Source organism: Kogia breviceps, chromosome 16 (genome assembly GCF_026419965.1).
Source record: "Kogia breviceps isolate mKogBre1 chromosome 16, mKogBre1 haplotype 1, whole genome shotgun sequence".
NCBI classification, from domain to species: domain Eukaryota; kingdom Metazoa; phylum Chordata; class Mammalia; order Artiodactyla; family Physeteridae; genus Kogia; species Kogia breviceps.
In genome coordinates this window covers 21,267,751-21,284,353 of record NC_081325.1, presented here as the reverse complement: position 1 = coordinate 21,284,353, position 16,603 = coordinate 21,267,751, and the positions used below count along the sequence as shown (strand labels likewise).

Genomic DNA, 16,603 nt, shown 5'->3' with positions numbered 1-16,603 from the left:
TGTAACTTGCCCCGATGGAGAAGAACTGGGGGACAGGCCAAACAGGGACCACCTCCTCTCTCCAAACCCTGCTCCATAAGACATCATCCTTTATCTCTGCCCCACTCAAATACCCCTCCCTGTGCACCCAGACCTTTATTGGCTCCAATTCAACAGAGAAGCACACAGCAGCATTATTATACTTTAAAGAAATAACACAGTGCTTTAGTTATTAAGCTGTTTTTTAAGCTTAAGTTAATTTTGTGCTGAAGTCATCAAACTTAACTTTGCGCTTAAGTTAGTAAGCTACTATAAAGCTTAAGGTGTTATCGCATTACGATACCTGAACATCTTCTACACGTTGCGGTCTGAAACGGGAAGATGACAGCTGTACTCCGGCAAAATTCACAAATGAAACCCTTTCCTTGACACAGCTGTAAGAATAGGAGTCAAAAAGCGAGAGCCCTCATTGGTAATGCTTCTCCTGACGCAGAAGCTGAGTTACCACTTTCACAGAACTTTATAAGCACCAGTTTTTTCCCCTAGGTATTGAAATCTTTTATTCTAGCATCCCCCAGATTGACTGTGGAAGTAACACGTTTCTGCATTTAAAACATTTATATAAATTCGTGAATTGCAATTGTCATAGAAGTCAAATGAAACATTCTGCATAGGACAAAAGATATGCCTAAGCAACATATCATATTTGCACAAGGCCACTGAATGCCATGGATCTACGTAACAATTAAAAAGCTTGTCTACGGCAGATGATGTAAAGATTTCAGTTTGGTATTCTATAAGCCCAGACTGTAAACTACTCTTACTCTACAAGAGTTCTAATGCCATACAGAGTTCTGCAAACACCAATTTTTAAATGTCTATGATTCTAGCCTCTAGAAGGAACGGGATGCTATATCCTGCCACAGTGGAAGAATCAGAACAATAAATGTGCATTTGTTTTGTCTGGAGAAATGGCACATCAGGGCAGTCTGAGGCAACAGAGAAAGATCATGATTTTAAATATGTGTTCTTAAAGGATCTCATTTTGTGTCTGATAGCTCCCCTGCCATCTGTCACTCTGTGAGGACACAGAACCTCCCGCTCCACTGGATCCTGAGTCTACACGGCTGCCTTTGGCACGTCAGGGCAGACGGGAGTCGAGGGAGGTCCCACACGGCGCTGGGAGCCCAGACCACAAGTCGCTGGGCCCAGGCTTGCATCCCAGTAGGATGCTGTGGGTCTGGTACTTAACAGCTCTGAACCTCATTTTTCTCACCTGCGAATAGCGTTGCTGGCACTTTCCTCAGAGCCTGTGAGGGTTAAAAGAGGCAAGTGCAGGACACCCTGCCCAGGCCTGGCCCCAGAAGGCACAGTTCAGGGATGCACCCACCAGGGCAGACAGACCTCACCTCACAGCTGGCCACGTGCGCGAGGGAAACTTTCAGAATGTCCTTGAGCAAGGGCGCCAGCAGCCCCTTCTTGACCCGGACCAGGTCCTCCAGGGAGAACAGGTGAAGCTCATCAGTCAAGTGCCCCGGCACCTGTTCAAACTCCTTTAATGTGCTGCCGGAAAGGAAACCAACGGGAAGTCAAACCCCCCTGACACTGGCAAGGGCAGAAACAGGCGGGTGTCTTTTCCTGGCACTCACACTGAATATTTTGAACTCAACTTTTTAAAAAAGATAGCCCCAGGAACAAGTTAACTTTACTCCCCACTTTACATTTTGCAAATCTGCTTGGAAGCCAGGAAGTGAAAGTTCCATAAAGGCCGAATTTCAAAAAGCTTGAACAAGAAAAGTGTCTCTGGCAGCCTGCCCATGTGCACGCTGAGCAAAAGAAAACTGAAAATTTGTTTTTCCAGTCCTGAAAACGTGTACTGAGATAAAAAAAATTACCACTTGATTCATTTCCATTAAATTTCAGGTCCATCAGAGAGTTACTATGACTCCCAAACCACGGGTCCAGCACTGAGATTAAGATTCAGGCATCCGGGCTTCCCTGGTGGCGCAGTGGTTGAGAATCCGCCTGCCAATGCAGGGGACGCGGGTTCATGCCCCGGTCCGGGAAGATCCCACGTACAGCGGAGCGGCTGGGCCCGTGAGCCATGGCCGCTGAGCCTGCGCGTCCGGAGCCTGTGCTCCGCAGCGGGAGAGGCCACAGCAGTGAGAGGCCCACGTACCACAAAAAAAAAAAAAAAAAAAAAAAAAAAAAAAAAAAAAAAGATTCAGGCATCCAACTGCAGGCTTGTCAAAGGCACTTGGAAGTCCCAAGGGCATTGAAAACCGAACATAATCTTCTCCGAGCCTCCTGATCTCCTCTGGAATTCCCTAAATCAGTTAGCAGCACCACCATGCACTGCATTCTCAAGCCAGCCACTGCCTACGCTGGACTTGACATTCTAGGGATGCCAGACCGTGTTTAATTCTCTGCCCAGCCCGGGGTCCTCGCTCACACTACTTCCTCGGCCAAAGGATCCCTGACCCCTCATCTTCGCTTGGAATTGCTCTTCAAGCTCAGGCTTTGTCTCCAGAAAGCCTTGTCTGCTCGCTTCCCCACCTCGTCCCATATGAACTACACGCTGCCCTCCCCCAGCACTCTCAGGGCACGCGCAGCGACCGACACACACTCTGGCCAAGATGTCTCTGTGCCGACGTTCTCCCAGGACTCTCCCTTAACATGTGTACTGTTGCTTGTTTATCTGAAGCACAGAGTGGCTATTCAAGAAATTTTCGTAGATGGTAAGATTGTGAATGTTGTTACGTGTTACGGAGAAAATTGAGGCCCTGAGAAGAAATTAACCTTTCACCCCAATGCCATGAGGTGGAGCTCAAGGACAAACCACTACAGAAAACAAGTTCTTCCAGGAGAAATGTCATTCAAAAGCAATGCAGCATCATCAAATAAAGATCAGAAACGGAAAGCAGCTTTAAAACAGAACAACAATGTTTTAAAACCTATGATTCCAGCTATTATAACAAATGATCTTAACTCCTTGAGTAAACTACTCTTCTTCCACTTAAAAATCTCTCTGCTAAATTTATGCCTGTGCCTTTACGGCCATGGCCTTCAGAAGTTCATCCTCAGGCCATACCTATGGATGTGGTCAGAGATTCAGCTAAAGCTTAGTGCTTTTTTTTTTTTTTTTTTAAATAACAAAAGATACTTAAAATGTATGAGGTGTTCAGTAATAGGACAATACTTAATACCACATCGTAGTACAGACTATTACACAGCCAATAAAAGTTGACATGCCTCTCTATCAGCATAGCAACACTAGTCACAATAAGCAAAAGAAAGCAACCCAAGAAGGATGGATGGATCCACAAAAGGTGGAATATACATACAATGCAAAGTCATTCAGCTTTACAAAGGAAGGAAATCCTGACACAGGCCACAGCGTGGGGTGAAGCTTAAAGACACGATGCTACATGAAATAAGCCAGTCACAAAACGACAAATACTGTTTGATTCCACTCATATGAGGTACTTGGAATAGTCAAAATCATAGAGACAGAAAAGAGAAGGGTGGTTCCCACGGGCTGGGGGAATGGAGGCTGGGGAGATGGTGTCGAATGGGTACAGAGTTTCAGATTTACAAGATGAAAAGAGTTCTGTGCGTGGATGGTGGTGATGGTTGGCCAGCAATGTGAACGGACTTAACCCCTTAACTGGACACTTACAAAGGGTTAGGATGGTAAATTTTATGTTATGTGTATTTTATCACAATTTAAAATAATGACAATAGGGGCTTCCCTGGTGGCGCAGTGGTTGGGAGTCCGCCTGCCGATGCAGGGGGCGCGGGTTCGTGCCCCGGTCCGGGAGGATCCCACGTGCCGCCGAGCGGCTGGGCCCGTGGGCCGTGGCCACTGGGCCTGCGCGTCCGGAGCCTGTGCTCCGTGGCGGGAGAGGCCACAGCAGTGAGAGGCCTGCGTACAGCAAAAAAATAAAAAATAAAATAAAATAAAATAAAATAAAATAAAATAATGACAATAATAGTAATAGCCCACTGGCCAGAGTTGTTTCAGCCTTATACTGGTCCATTCTTAACATGTTAAATTCCCTGCTAGTGAGTTAAAAGGCTTAGCACCATTCAAGAGGCGTTCGGCATCCCCAAGGAGAGTCACAAGGTGACCGCTATGTACTGGAGGAGCTGGGCCTGGAGGCACAAAGGATCAGCAAATATGTGGGGTTATCAGACCTCCCATTCACAGGCCCGCCCACCCGTCCCAGCCAGCAGTAGCACCTTTCAGCAAACCTGCAGGTCTTCAACAGCTTCCTGATATGAAATAGCTGCTCCTGGATTTCCTGATGTGAGGAACCAAACAGGGGGAAAGGTAAATGTGATAAAATAACACTGGAGGATATATGTATACGTATAGCTGATTCACTCTGTGCTACAGCAGAAACTAACGCACCATTGTAAAGCAATTATACTCCAATAAAGATGTTAACAAGAAATAACACTGGAAATGTATAAGTCAATTAAATGTTATTTCTAACCTTGAAATGCTACAACTCTAGAAAATAAGCCTTTGAAATACACAGTCTTTATAGCAGGGGTTCATTACTGAGCCCAGAGATCTACAGAGGGTCCAGGAGGAACCCAGGTCTTGGGGAACCTGAAGCTTATACAATGTTGGGGGCCTTCTTTAAGAAAAACACCAAACTATATACAAAAGGAGGAGGTCCTGCGATTTGAGACACCATGGATGAACCTGGAGGACATCATGCTAAGTGAGATAAGCCAGACACAGAAAGACGAAAACTGCGTGATCTCACTTATACGTGGAATCTAAAAAAGTCAAGTACATAAAAGCAGAGACTAGAAGGGTGGTTCCTAGGGGAGAAGTGAGGGAAATGGGGAGATGCTGGTCCAGGGTACAGAGTTGCAGTTATGTAGGAAAAGTCTACAGACCTCACGTATAGCATGGTGACTACAGTTCACGAGACTATATTAAATACTGGAAATCTGCCGAGAGAGTAAATTTCAGGTGTTTCACCACAAACACCCAACAGGTAACTGTGTGGGGGGATGGATATGGTCATTAGCTTGACTAGCAATCACTTCACCACGTATACGTATACCAAATCGTCATGTTGTGCACCTTAAACACGTACAATTTGTATTCAAAAGGTAATAAAATTCAAAAGCTAGGTATAAATGGAAACTACGCGTAAATGTGAAATTCGGTTTGGAACCACGGAAAGAGCCCAAGCAGGCGAGGGTCTCTGAAGCATAAGCTCCATCCGGTGGATGGTCAATCCGCCCCTTAGAGGCTCTGTCTGGATGCCCCGAGCTGGGGGAGATGTCCATTTACTGCCACAGGACCCTTTCAGCCGCTGGACTCCCTTCCCCGGAAAGGCAGCTACTCACCCTTACTCTGTCCAGCTCCTTGGCCTTCGTATACAGGCCGTGGCCTACGTGCAGCAAATTGAAGACGGGTTGGTGCCATATGCTGTCCAGCAGCCGTTTGGAGAAATTGCTGACATAGTACCTCCTGAAGTCCCACATCCTGAGGACCCGGGCAGGGATGCAAGACTCCGCGTACGAGTGACAGCAGTCGCAGAAATACTTGCCCAGGTATTCGCAGTAGCGGAGCCGCTTCACAAATTCTGCGGGACACACGGGGGGGAGGAGCGCTGATCACGTGACGCTGGAAACACGCCCTTGCCTGTCCCCACCTCCAAGTGCCTCCCAAGGGCGAGACTCAGGATCGTTGTTTTCACGACGCTCAGGCCGCGCTGGGGAAGCTCTGGCAGACGCCGGAGGCCTCGAGTCATGGCCATTCATGAGCTTTGCTCTCGTGTAACAGGTGTCGGGAAATAGAACCCTCCCGAAACCCTCTTGGATTTGGAAGATGGGCCTTTTAAACTGACGTGTTGCCAAAAGAATATGAGATTCAGGGTGTGGGGATTTGGTTGGGAGTCCGGACTCAACCCCTTACTGGCAGGAAGACCCTTACAAGCCCGAATCTCTTCAGGCTAAGTGTCCTGAAGCCACAAAAACAACTCAGAAGTGGATTCCGTGATATCACACCTATGAAAAATGCTTTGGAAATGATAACGCACTCTATGTAGACTGTTAGGAAGTAGCACCCCAAAGAGTTCCTGAATAAATCAGGGAGGAAAAGAAAAAAACCGTGCACAAAGGCTGGGAATACATAGGAAGAGGAAACACAACCAGTAAAGGTGTAAAAAACACTCGGTCTCAGCGACAAAGACATGCATATAAAATGAGTGAAATACTTGGCTTTGCCTCAGACTGTCACACATTTAAGAGATCCAGAGCTGGTGAGGTGTAGAGTGGTGGGCACTCACTCCCAGGGCTGACAGGAGAGGCTACCTTTTAGGACATTTCCATGATACAGTTCAATTCTTCAACGTGAGGCAGTAATCTTGTTTCTGCAGCATTAGACAGAAATGCTAACTTGCACGTGTGGCAATAAAGTGTTCATTACAGCACATTTATAATAGATGGGGGGGGCGATCTAAATATCCATTAAGAAGCAACTGGGGGACTTCCCTGGGGGCGCAGTGGTCGAGAGCCCGCCTGCCGATGCAGGGGACACGGGTTCGTGCCCCGGTCCGGGAAGATGCCACGTGCCGCGCAGCGGCTGGGCCCGTGAGCCATGGCCGCTGCGCCTGCGCGTCCGGAGCCTGTGCTCCGCAACGGGAGAGGCCACAGCAGTGAGAGGCCCGAGTACCGCAAAAAAAAGAAGCAACTGGTTAAAAAAGCATGGTGCACTCAACAGTGAGATACCCGAGGGCCTATGAAATACAGGGAAGAGTGGAGAGTGGACGTCCAGGTATAGGTGTGTATAATGTGATCTGTATTTTGTTCTTAAAAATAACCACACACAGTCCAAAAAAGTGCCCGCCAAAAAGCCATCAGTGAATACTTCTAGAGGGTGGGGGAAAGAAAGGAGTTTTGCTCTTTGCACTTTTTAATTTGCTAAAATGAACACGCATTGCTTTTGGAAATATCGTTAATAAATAAAACATATTGACAAACAAAAGGTATGGAAATTAATGCAACCAATACCTGGGTGCCCACCACCCGGCTTAAGAAAGAAAATGGCAGTTCAGTTAAGCCTCCTATGTGCTCCTCCCTCACGCCTCGGGGCGAAGATGAGCCGAGGATCATTCACGAAGGAAGCTGATTTTCTCCTTAAGGCACATCACAGCCTTCCTGAGCTTAGGATCACTGGACAGCACTTCAGCACTAAGCTTGGGGGCCAGTTTAAACAGCTGAAACCACCCCAAAATGTGAAAACACATGGCATTCAATAAACTGTGAAAAGGACCTGTTTACAGCATGAGAGCCGAAACAGGAAGGCGGAGCTGCCTCGGTCAATTTCAGCTGAGAGCAAGTGCTTCGGGCAACTCACGTTTCAGGCGATAATTTTTTCAGTGCTTTGCACATACCCGTGAATGCCTGTGAAATCACCGTGAGTACTGATTTTGGAGAGTCACAAGCAAATTTGCAAATACGGAATTCGTGAATGATGAGGGTCAACGGTAGGTACATATGTACATACGCTATTATCAAACTCTAAATTAACATATGACACTTCTCTAGGGTTGACAAATTATTTGTGAAGAACTTAAGCGCTTAATGATTTATGTCTGAGCTCTCAAATTTGAAACTTTGAAAAGTCTATTGTACTGTGTCTGTTTCCCACCTTGGCTTAAGATCTCTGATATGAAGAATAATGAGTATTATTTTGCGTATGATAGGGCCTCAGCGCATTTTATATTAAACGGGAAAAACACAGGGATATCCCGGCCCCTGAACTCTATTTTTCTGATCGAACTTAGCAAGATGTGAAGACAGAGGAGGACAGCAGGGGCCAATGCATTTTCCTGTTAGAATGCACCTTTCTCTAACATCTAAAATCCGAACGTTTCAACATCCAGCCTCTCACTCACCAAATTTCACTGACTACATACTAAGCATTATACTATCAATACAGAACGAATTACGTCCATCTCTTTTGGTTTCCTCAGTCCTTGAATTAAAACAGAACAAAACAAAGCACCCTGAACCGGCGGTTCTCGACCGGGAGTGATTTGCCCCCTAAGGGACATTTGGAAATGTCTAGAGACAATTTTGGGTGTCACAACTGGGGAGCTGCTAGAGGCATCTAGTGATGCTGCCCAACTTCCTACAAGTCACGGGGTAGAGTCTCCCCCAAGCCCCTCCAAACAGTGCACAGAGCAGTCTCTTCTACCCCATCCCCACACAGAACAGAGTCAACAGCACTGAGGTTGCGAAACTCTGCTCTGAGCCACAGCTGTTCCCACCTCAGGAAAAGTCAGTGTCATAGAAAAAAAAATAAGAGGGAAGAGTTCTAGAACAGCGCTGTCCAACAGAGCTTTCTGTGAGGACAGAAAGGTTCTTGATCTGGGCTGTCCGGTACAGTCACTACAGGCCAGAGGTGGCTGCTAGGCACCCGCAGTGTGACCCGTGTGTTCGAGGAACTGCATTTTTAATTTTAATTTTCAGTAGCCGCAGGGGCTAGTGGCTACCATACTGGACAGTGCAGTTCTAGAATAAAGCTGACTAAAGAGAAGTAATGACGAAATGCAATGTATGGAACTTGGTTGGAAACTGGGTGGACAAATTAGCTATATACATTATCCTGAGGACCACGAGGGAATCTGGACTACTATTAGACAATATTAGAGAATCGTTATTAATTTTCTTTGGTAGGATAACTGTTCATCATCCTTATTTTTAGGACCCGCTAAAGGGTAAAATACCATCCTTTCTGCTGCTTACGTTTCAAATGATTCAGTTTTGTGTGAGATTGGAGGAGAGTAAGAAGACACGACAACTAAATTCAATGTGGAATTCTGGACTGGACCCGGGAATGCATAGCGGTCATTAGTGAAACCCAAATAAACCCTGTAGGTTACTTACTAGGATTGTATCAATGCTAATGTATCAGTTTTAATAATTATACTATGATTACTATAAGGTGAAGGGTGGGTGAAGGGTATACGGGATGTGCCCGTAGTATTTTTGCAACTCCTCTGTAAGTCTAAAAATATCTCGAAATGAAAAGTTAACATTATCCTAAGAACTACAGGAAGTTCACGGGAAAAGTCCAAAATGATTTCCACGGTTGCGAACGCTCCAGCCCTCTGTGCTCAGCCTACCTCTGCAGCATGTTGTCTGCTCTTGTTCCTACCCTCCAGACATACAGGACTTCTTTGCAGTAGCCTTGGGCCCTTTACATATGGTGACCCCCCCACCTCCTTTGGAGACAATCACTTCCTTATGAAACCTTTCACTCCCAGCCCCCTGAGCCCAGATTAAGTTCCCTGGCTGTAAATCCCATAGCACTCTTGCCTTTCTCTTTTGTCGCAGGCGTCACTCTGTTATTTACTTAGCTGCTGACTTGCCGTCAGCCAGCTCCATGGGGGAAGGCCCATGCGATTATCAGTGGTGCAGGCCTACGTCTCCACACGTGAACAAACTCTGGGAAGTACCTTAAAAGTTGGTGGAATCATAGTCACGCATTCACAGTTTCTGAGTCATGCATTCAATATTTACTGAGGCCCCGGGATACAGTGGTTAACCAAAGAGACACGGGCCCCACTAGACTAGCGGGGAAGAGAGTCATTCGAAGAAAATTAGTCACAACGGTGATTCATGGCAGGCATTATCATTCAACATGGCAGAAGGGAGTTCAGACAGATTTCTGCTTTCTATGTTTATTTCTTGAGGTGGAGATGCTCAAAGTCTTTTTCCTTCCAAGACTGCCTATCAAAGGAACGCTTTCCCACAAAGCTCCTCTTCCCAGGCTTCCTCGGGTTAGACCTATGGATGCCTTCACAGCAAAACAAGTGATTCCCAGTCTCAAGCGAGCAACTCGCCTTTCTGATGGGGTGAAACCTAACTTTCTAGGCCCTGGGGCCACTCTCTGAAACCCTCTCAGAGGAGTCTCTGCTTAGCTCCTGCGTAAGCCATTCAGTCATTCAACAAATATCTACTGAGTCCCAACTGTGGGCCAGGCATGCTTGTAGGAGGAACAGAGAAAGCAATGGATAAAACAGACCACATATCTGTCCTCATGGAACTTAGAGTCTTCTGAGGGAGACAGACAATAAGAAGAAAAATCAGTAAAATAGGAAAGAATATTTTAGGGAGATACGTGGCTGAATAAAAAATCGAAAGGCAGGGGAATATAAAGTGTATGTGTGTGTTTGTGGCCAGGAGGGGTGGTGAGGTGGACAGTTTCGATATAGGGTAGCCAGGGAAGATCTGTGAATGAAGATGGGAAGGAAGGAAGGGAACCAGTCAGGGGGATGTCTTAGGGAGGGCATTCCAGGGAGAGAAATTTGTAAATGCCGTCAAGGACCAACAGGGAGGCCATGTGGCTGGAGCTCAATGCCCGACGGGGAGAAAGCTAGGAGATAAGAGTCGGAGAGGTAATGGGCAGTCACAGAGCCTTGTAGGTCATGGTGGCCTCTTCACGAAAGAGAGGGTAGCATCGTGAAGCGCCTATAACTTCTCATCAAGGCATCTCTGACAAAAACAAGGCACCGCCCAACTTTGGATGTATAGAGGGATAAACAGGAAATATAAGAATTGGTTATTTGGGGGTGCTTTTTAACTTACAGTATTTAAAAATGCAAAGTATGGATATGGAATTATGAAAATTTCATTCACATGCTTATGAATCAAATAATTGTTGAACAAAAGGTTTGCTGCTGTGTAATTACTGCTTGTATGCACTTGAGAGAAAAATAGACCCATACTTATGTTTTAAGAAAAAAATGTTATCACCTAATAAGCAGGCAACCCATTATCCATACTTACTAGGTTCTATTGGAGTTCCACAGCCAGCACAAAAAAAATTTTGGGCTGCTACCATGAGATCCCTCCTGAGGGCAGAAAATGATAAGAGTTACATTTCAGAAAAGGCCAAGGGGGCATTTTTCACGGATTGGAAGAGAAATTGACATCATCATACTTCTCTTGGCATGGGGGCTTAATTTTATCATTTTTCATTTGGGAAAGAAATAGAATTATTCTATAGTTTTCTAGTTGAAATCTCTAGGTCTTTTAAAAGCCCCTGCTGCCACCAAAGCAGAAGTCAGTATCACAAGTAACTATTCCACCAAGGGGTCTTTAGAGACTTCTCACTGGGCATACACAGAATTCTCTCTCTACGGAGAACTAGAGGCACGTAATACCTGGGAGAAAGTTCAGGACACCAAGAGATGATGCACTTGGGTAGTTTACAGATAGATCCAAAGACATTTAGATGAATAAGAGGTAATATAAGACAATGCTATCAAACATTTTTGGTGAAAGATAGTCTACTGAAGTGTTTGCTATTGAACTATTAGTGTCACAGTTCCACATGGGATTTGGAAATATGGAGAAAGTTGTAAAATTTTAATACAGTTTAGGGTCAGCAAAAGTGGCCATGGTAAAAATATGTGGAACCCTACTCATATGCCTTTGAGAGGACCCAGGGAAATCCCAGAGGAAAGACATCCCACACCAAGGGAAATGACCTCTCAACTAGGCTTGGAGAGGGGGCTCTTCTGCCCAAGCAGCCCCAGAGAACTTCCTGGCATTCTCTCAAAAGAAAAAAATAGTCAGTCTATAAGGCACCTCCACAGGGAAGGCAAATGACCCTTACCAGTCCCTTCATAACTCTGCAGTTTGTACACTGTATTAAATACCAACCAAGAAGAATGAAAAAAACTGTATTTTGTTACAATGTCCCTTGGTCTACAATGTCATCTACTCTCAGAATAAACACTACTTTAAATTATTATATATATTTATATACAATGTATTTATTTCCTTTTTTTGCACCATCTTAGCTTTTTTGTCTCTTTAGGATTTTGTTACTTCATAGAGAACAAAGATATTTTTATTTGCATTCTGTTATGTTTCTTAACTATAGGTGTGCTTTTCAAGATTAAATTTTCCTTTAAAAAAAGTAATTCATCAATTTTTACTTCACATTGCACTGGAAAATAGAGTGGCCTAGTCTTAAAATTATTGTGTGTAATTTTTAAGGCTCACTATTAGCCACTTAATATGAGCCTATTTACTTTTCAATTGTTATGTAATGTTCATAATTAAGGACACATAGTTAAATTCTTAAGTTGTCAAAACTTACAGAACCCAAAAGCCCATGATAAACAGGGTGCCAAGAAAGCTAACTCAGAAAAATGTACCCAACTTTTCTCTTCCTAAAACAAAATTGTTCTTTGTCCCTTGGTATATTATTTTTTGCCTTCACCTATTTTCAGAACGAGTCAGGTGGGACCCATCACAACTTGTTTTAAATGTACTGGAGGGTCCAAGCAGCAACCCAGACTTACTTGAGCGGTAGATGAACATTAAATATGATTTGAAACCTAGGGGGCGCCCAGTCTCCAGTCTCTCTGATCCTCGACTTCAATTTAATTTCCTGTACTACATCCGTGCTGGATTCAAAGTCTTTCTGGACACATTCTTCATTTACAACCTGCGTAAAGAACCCAGAAGAGGATTTAGGAGCAACAAGCATATTTCAGGAACTGAAATAAAAGAACATTCAAATGTGTTCCCAACATTCAAACTTACCTTGAGAAATGAAAACTGCTTTCATCTGAACTAAAGGACCTGGGCAGAGCCCTCCCTGTATCTAAAACCCTCTGCAGGGGAATTGCTTAAGACATCACGCAGCTGAGATCACTTTGCTTGGTATTTTCAGTTAGTTCTTTTGTTTCCAGACTTCGAATTGCTGTAAGTAGGTCAGTGTGACCTGGAATGCTTTCGTGCACAGCAGAACCTTACCCTGCTTAGTCAATAGGCTGACAAATGCTGTGGGTCAGAATCCCCTGTTGTAGTCAGACTTTTCCAGAAGCAGCTCTCTGCAGACACTTCCCGGCTTATACAGGTGCAGAGGCCCCTCTCCCAACAATTATACTTACCTCTTAGCATCTAAAATCCAAACTCCTGAACTTAGCATCTATGCCCTCCATAGTTTGGTCGCTTTTGAGCTTAATTTCCAAGGAAGGTTAAGATTAACTGTCCCCCAAACACACCCAGCTACACTCAAACACACGTTTTCCAACCACACTGAACACTCTGCTCAAGAAACACACCATGTGGACTTCTCTGGTGGCACAGTGCTTGAGAATCCGCCTGCCAAGGTAGGGGACACGGGTTCAATGCCTGGTCCGGGAAGATCCCACATGCCGCGGAGCAACTAAGCCCATGCACCACAACTACTGAGCCTGCGTTCTAGAGCCCGCGAGCCACAACTACTGAGCCCACGTGTCACAACTACTGAAGCCCGTGTGCCTAGAGCCTGTGCTCCGCAACAAGAGAAGCCACCGCAATGAGAAGCCCACACACCGCAACAAAGTGGCCCCCACCCGCCGCAACTAGAGAAAGCCCTCTGGAAGAAATGAAGAACCAATGCAGCCAAAGATAAATTAATTAATTTTAAAAAATATTAAGAGGAAAAAAAAAAAAAAAACACCATGGGGACGTCCCTGGCGGTCCAGTGGTTAAGACTCTGAGCTTCCACTGCAGGAGGTGCAGGTTTGATCCCTGGTCGGGGAACTAAGATCTCGCATGCCCTGCGGCAGGCCAGAAAAAAAAAAAGGGAAACACACCCAGCACCTCCCTGTCACTTTTGTCCCAGCTGCCCTTTGCCAAGAATGCCCGTCACGTGCCCCTACCTGCTACAGTTCTGCCTGGCCTGACCGTTACCCTGAATTCTGAGATCGCCTATCAGCCTTCCCAAGTTCCCCTGGTGAAACGGAACACTGCCTTCCCTGCACTTCCAGAGCGCTTTTCTCCCACCCCGTCTTTAGCCTCTGCCACAGAGTCCTCTGCCCCGGTGGGTGGCCTGCTAGGCGCACAGTGTGGAAGGGAACCAGCCTGGGCTTTCAAACGAGGCAGCCTGGGGCTTGACTCTCGCTGCTCTACCACTGAGGGTCTGGAACTAACACTTTAAAATTAAAATAACGGTAGCATCTACCTAATAGGAGACTTGTGAGGATTAAAACCTGAATTGCTGAGCACAGGCCCTGGTGCATCACAAGTGCTCAATCAACATCAGATTCATCAGCACCCAGCAACAAAGAAAGACAGAAACATCTGATGTGAACAGCAGGCAAAATGAGAATTTAGGTACTTTTTTTTTTTTTTTTTTTTTCTTGGTACGCGGGCCTCTCACTGTTGTGGCCTCTCCCGTTGCAGAGCACAGGCTCCGGACGCGCAGGCTCAGCGGCCATGGCTCACGGGCCCAGCCGCTGCCGCAGCATGTGGGATCCTCCCGGACCAGGGCACGAACCCGTGTCCCTTGCATCGGTAGGCGGGCTCTCAACCACTGCGCCACCAGGGAAGCCCTAGGAACTCTTGATTCAAGGTCAACTTCTGTTGATACTTACTATGGAGCCAGCTGTATTCAGGGAGCCTGCCAGCTGATAATTAACTTCTGACATCCAGCACTTCTTGAATAAGTGGTATAACTCCTTGGCTATTAGCTCAGCCGAATTGAAGTTTGGCTCATAAATGACACTAAAATGTAAGAGATGCAAAAATGGAATACTATATTCATGAGGAGTGTTTTACGGTCTTGTGCTTCAGGTTTTCAACTATCCTTCCCTCTCCAAAAACCAGAGAAGGTGTCATACAACAGACCATGCATCAACTGCCCACCGAGGGTTACCTTACTCGACTCAATTCCTCCACGCTCAACAGGGCAGCTTGTATTTGTTGAGGGTACCAAGGTGGGGAGGGGTGGTGAAAAGAGCACCAGATGTAGAGTCAGAAGACCTGAGTTCAAGTCCTACCTCTGCTATTTAACAGCACGGCGTCCTGAGGCACATCTCATCCGAACCTCAGTTTCTGCATCCATAAAATGGGGTTTAAGAAAACCCGCCCATCCCACCCATGAGGATTAATGAGAATGTGTACAAAAGTCTTTTAAACACTCTAAAAACACTGTAGGAACTTTAGCAGTGATTGTTTCATTTCTAAGCAGTAATCCTTGTTATTGGAACTGGCTGAATTTGGCCCAAGATGTCAGAGGCCTGGGGTCTACAGTGCCTCAGAGGTGACGGCCCGGGGGGGTCTGTGTGCAGATGATACCTCTTAGAGGAGCTGCAGGAACATCCACAGGTCTCTGTGGTATTGCTGAAATCTCCAAGTTCTGTGGGAAGATCAAAGAAAGGGTAGTGAGGTCTTTTAGTCTGTTTCACTTAATCGTAGTCAAGTTTATAAGAACACAGAAATAGCTGCCTGCATCTCAGAAAGGACCAATTATTCAGCATCTCCATACTTCACGTTCTTCTGTGTTTCTACTATGAGACTACAGCTAATGACCAAAGATGGGATTTCAAAATATGCCCGTGTGAAATTTCATCAAAATATAATTGAGGCGCCAAACAGATATCGGACCATAACGAGCACCTCTTTTGCATTCAAATCTACAAATGAGATGAGAGATTACTAGCGAGACATCTTATTTTTTATATCAGGGACATTGTCTGATCTTGGGAGGAGCTTCTCTGAATGCCACGTCCTGCGGTACTGTGGGTGATGAGTGTCAGTATGTATGTGGGTAGGAGGGTACTTAGTCAGAGATCATGCGTTTCCAAATCTTACCTACGATAACGAATTCCTCCAAGTCACATTTGCAGTCCTCTTTCATCACATCGTAAGGAGGTGTTTCAGCCACTGGGCTGACCTGTAACACAGCACAACCTAGAAGAAGAAAGGAAGGAGGTTTCACCAACAAGAAGAAAAAGGACTGTCCAACCTGCAACACCCAGCTAAATCGAAATTGGGACATGAAAGGGCTAGCTGATTTTTAAAAAATTTTAAAATTCAGCTGTTAGAATTAAAAAAGTACAGGGAGCTCTTTTTGTGATGTTCTTATATATTCACATGATTAAGTGAAACAGACTGCTGAGTTTACTGGGGTCCATAGGAGTATTCTGCCTACTTTTATGTAAGTTTGAAAATTTCCATAACACAAAGTTTTACAAAATGAAAGAGGGCGAAAAACACTTTTTTCTTTCACAGTGAGGCAAAGAGTGTAGGTGACAAACATTGTACTGGGTTGAACGTGTCCCCCCAAATCATGTCTGCCCAGAACCTGTGAATGTGACCTGATTTGGAAAGAGGGTCATTGCATCGTAATCAAGTTAAGCTGAGGTCGTACTGGATCAGGACAAGCCCTAGATCCAATACGACTGGTGTCATAAAAAGAGGGAGATTTGGACACAGACATTCGGAGAAAGAACATCCTGTGAGGGCTTCCCTGGTGGCGCGGTGGTTGAGAATCCGCCTGCCGATGCAGGGGACACGGGTTCGTGCCCCGGTCCGGGAAGATCCCACGTGCCGCGGAGCGGCTGGGTCCGTGAGCCATGGTCGCTGAGCCTGTGCGTCCGGACCCTGTGCTTTGCAACGGGAGAGGCCACAACAGTGAGAGGCCCGCATATCACAAAAAAAAAAAAAAAAAAGAACATCCTGTGAAGACGGAGGCAGAGCCTGGAGGGATACATCTACACATCAAGAACATCAAGGATCCGCAGCAATTGCCAGAAGCCAGGAGACAGGCGTGGACCAGAGCCTCCGGAAGGAACCACCC

General features: G+C 45.7%; 1 protein-coding gene across 6 annotated transcripts in view; it reads right to left on the bottom strand.

Annotated features, from left to right (window-relative positions):
- RUBCNL (rubicon like autophagy enhancer) overlaps positions 1–16,603 on the bottom strand; it is a 41,438-nt gene that overhangs the window by 1,583 nt on the left and 23,252 nt on the right. For 5 of the 6 annotated variants that reach the window (XM_067016176.1, XM_067016181.1, XM_067016179.1 and 2 more), the window contains 9 exons: positions 15,616–15,714; positions 15,100–15,160; positions 14,397–14,526; positions 12,333–12,478; positions 10,807–10,871; positions 5,353–5,591; positions 4,222–4,283; positions 1,389–1,542; positions 323–413 (listed from right to left, as the gene is read on the bottom strand). In XM_067016176.1, the coding sequence (XP_066872277.1) occupies positions 323–413; positions 1,389–1,542; positions 4,222–4,283; positions 5,353–5,591; positions 10,807–10,871; positions 12,333–12,478; positions 14,397–14,526; positions 15,100–15,160; positions 15,616–15,714 (1,047 nt within the window). The remainder of the gene's footprint in view (positions 1–322; positions 414–1,388; positions 1,543–4,221; positions 4,284–5,352; positions 5,592–10,806; positions 10,872–12,332; positions 12,479–14,396; positions 14,527–15,099; positions 15,161–15,615; positions 15,715–16,603) is intronic. The other variant, XM_067016180.1, reaches the window with a different exon arrangement.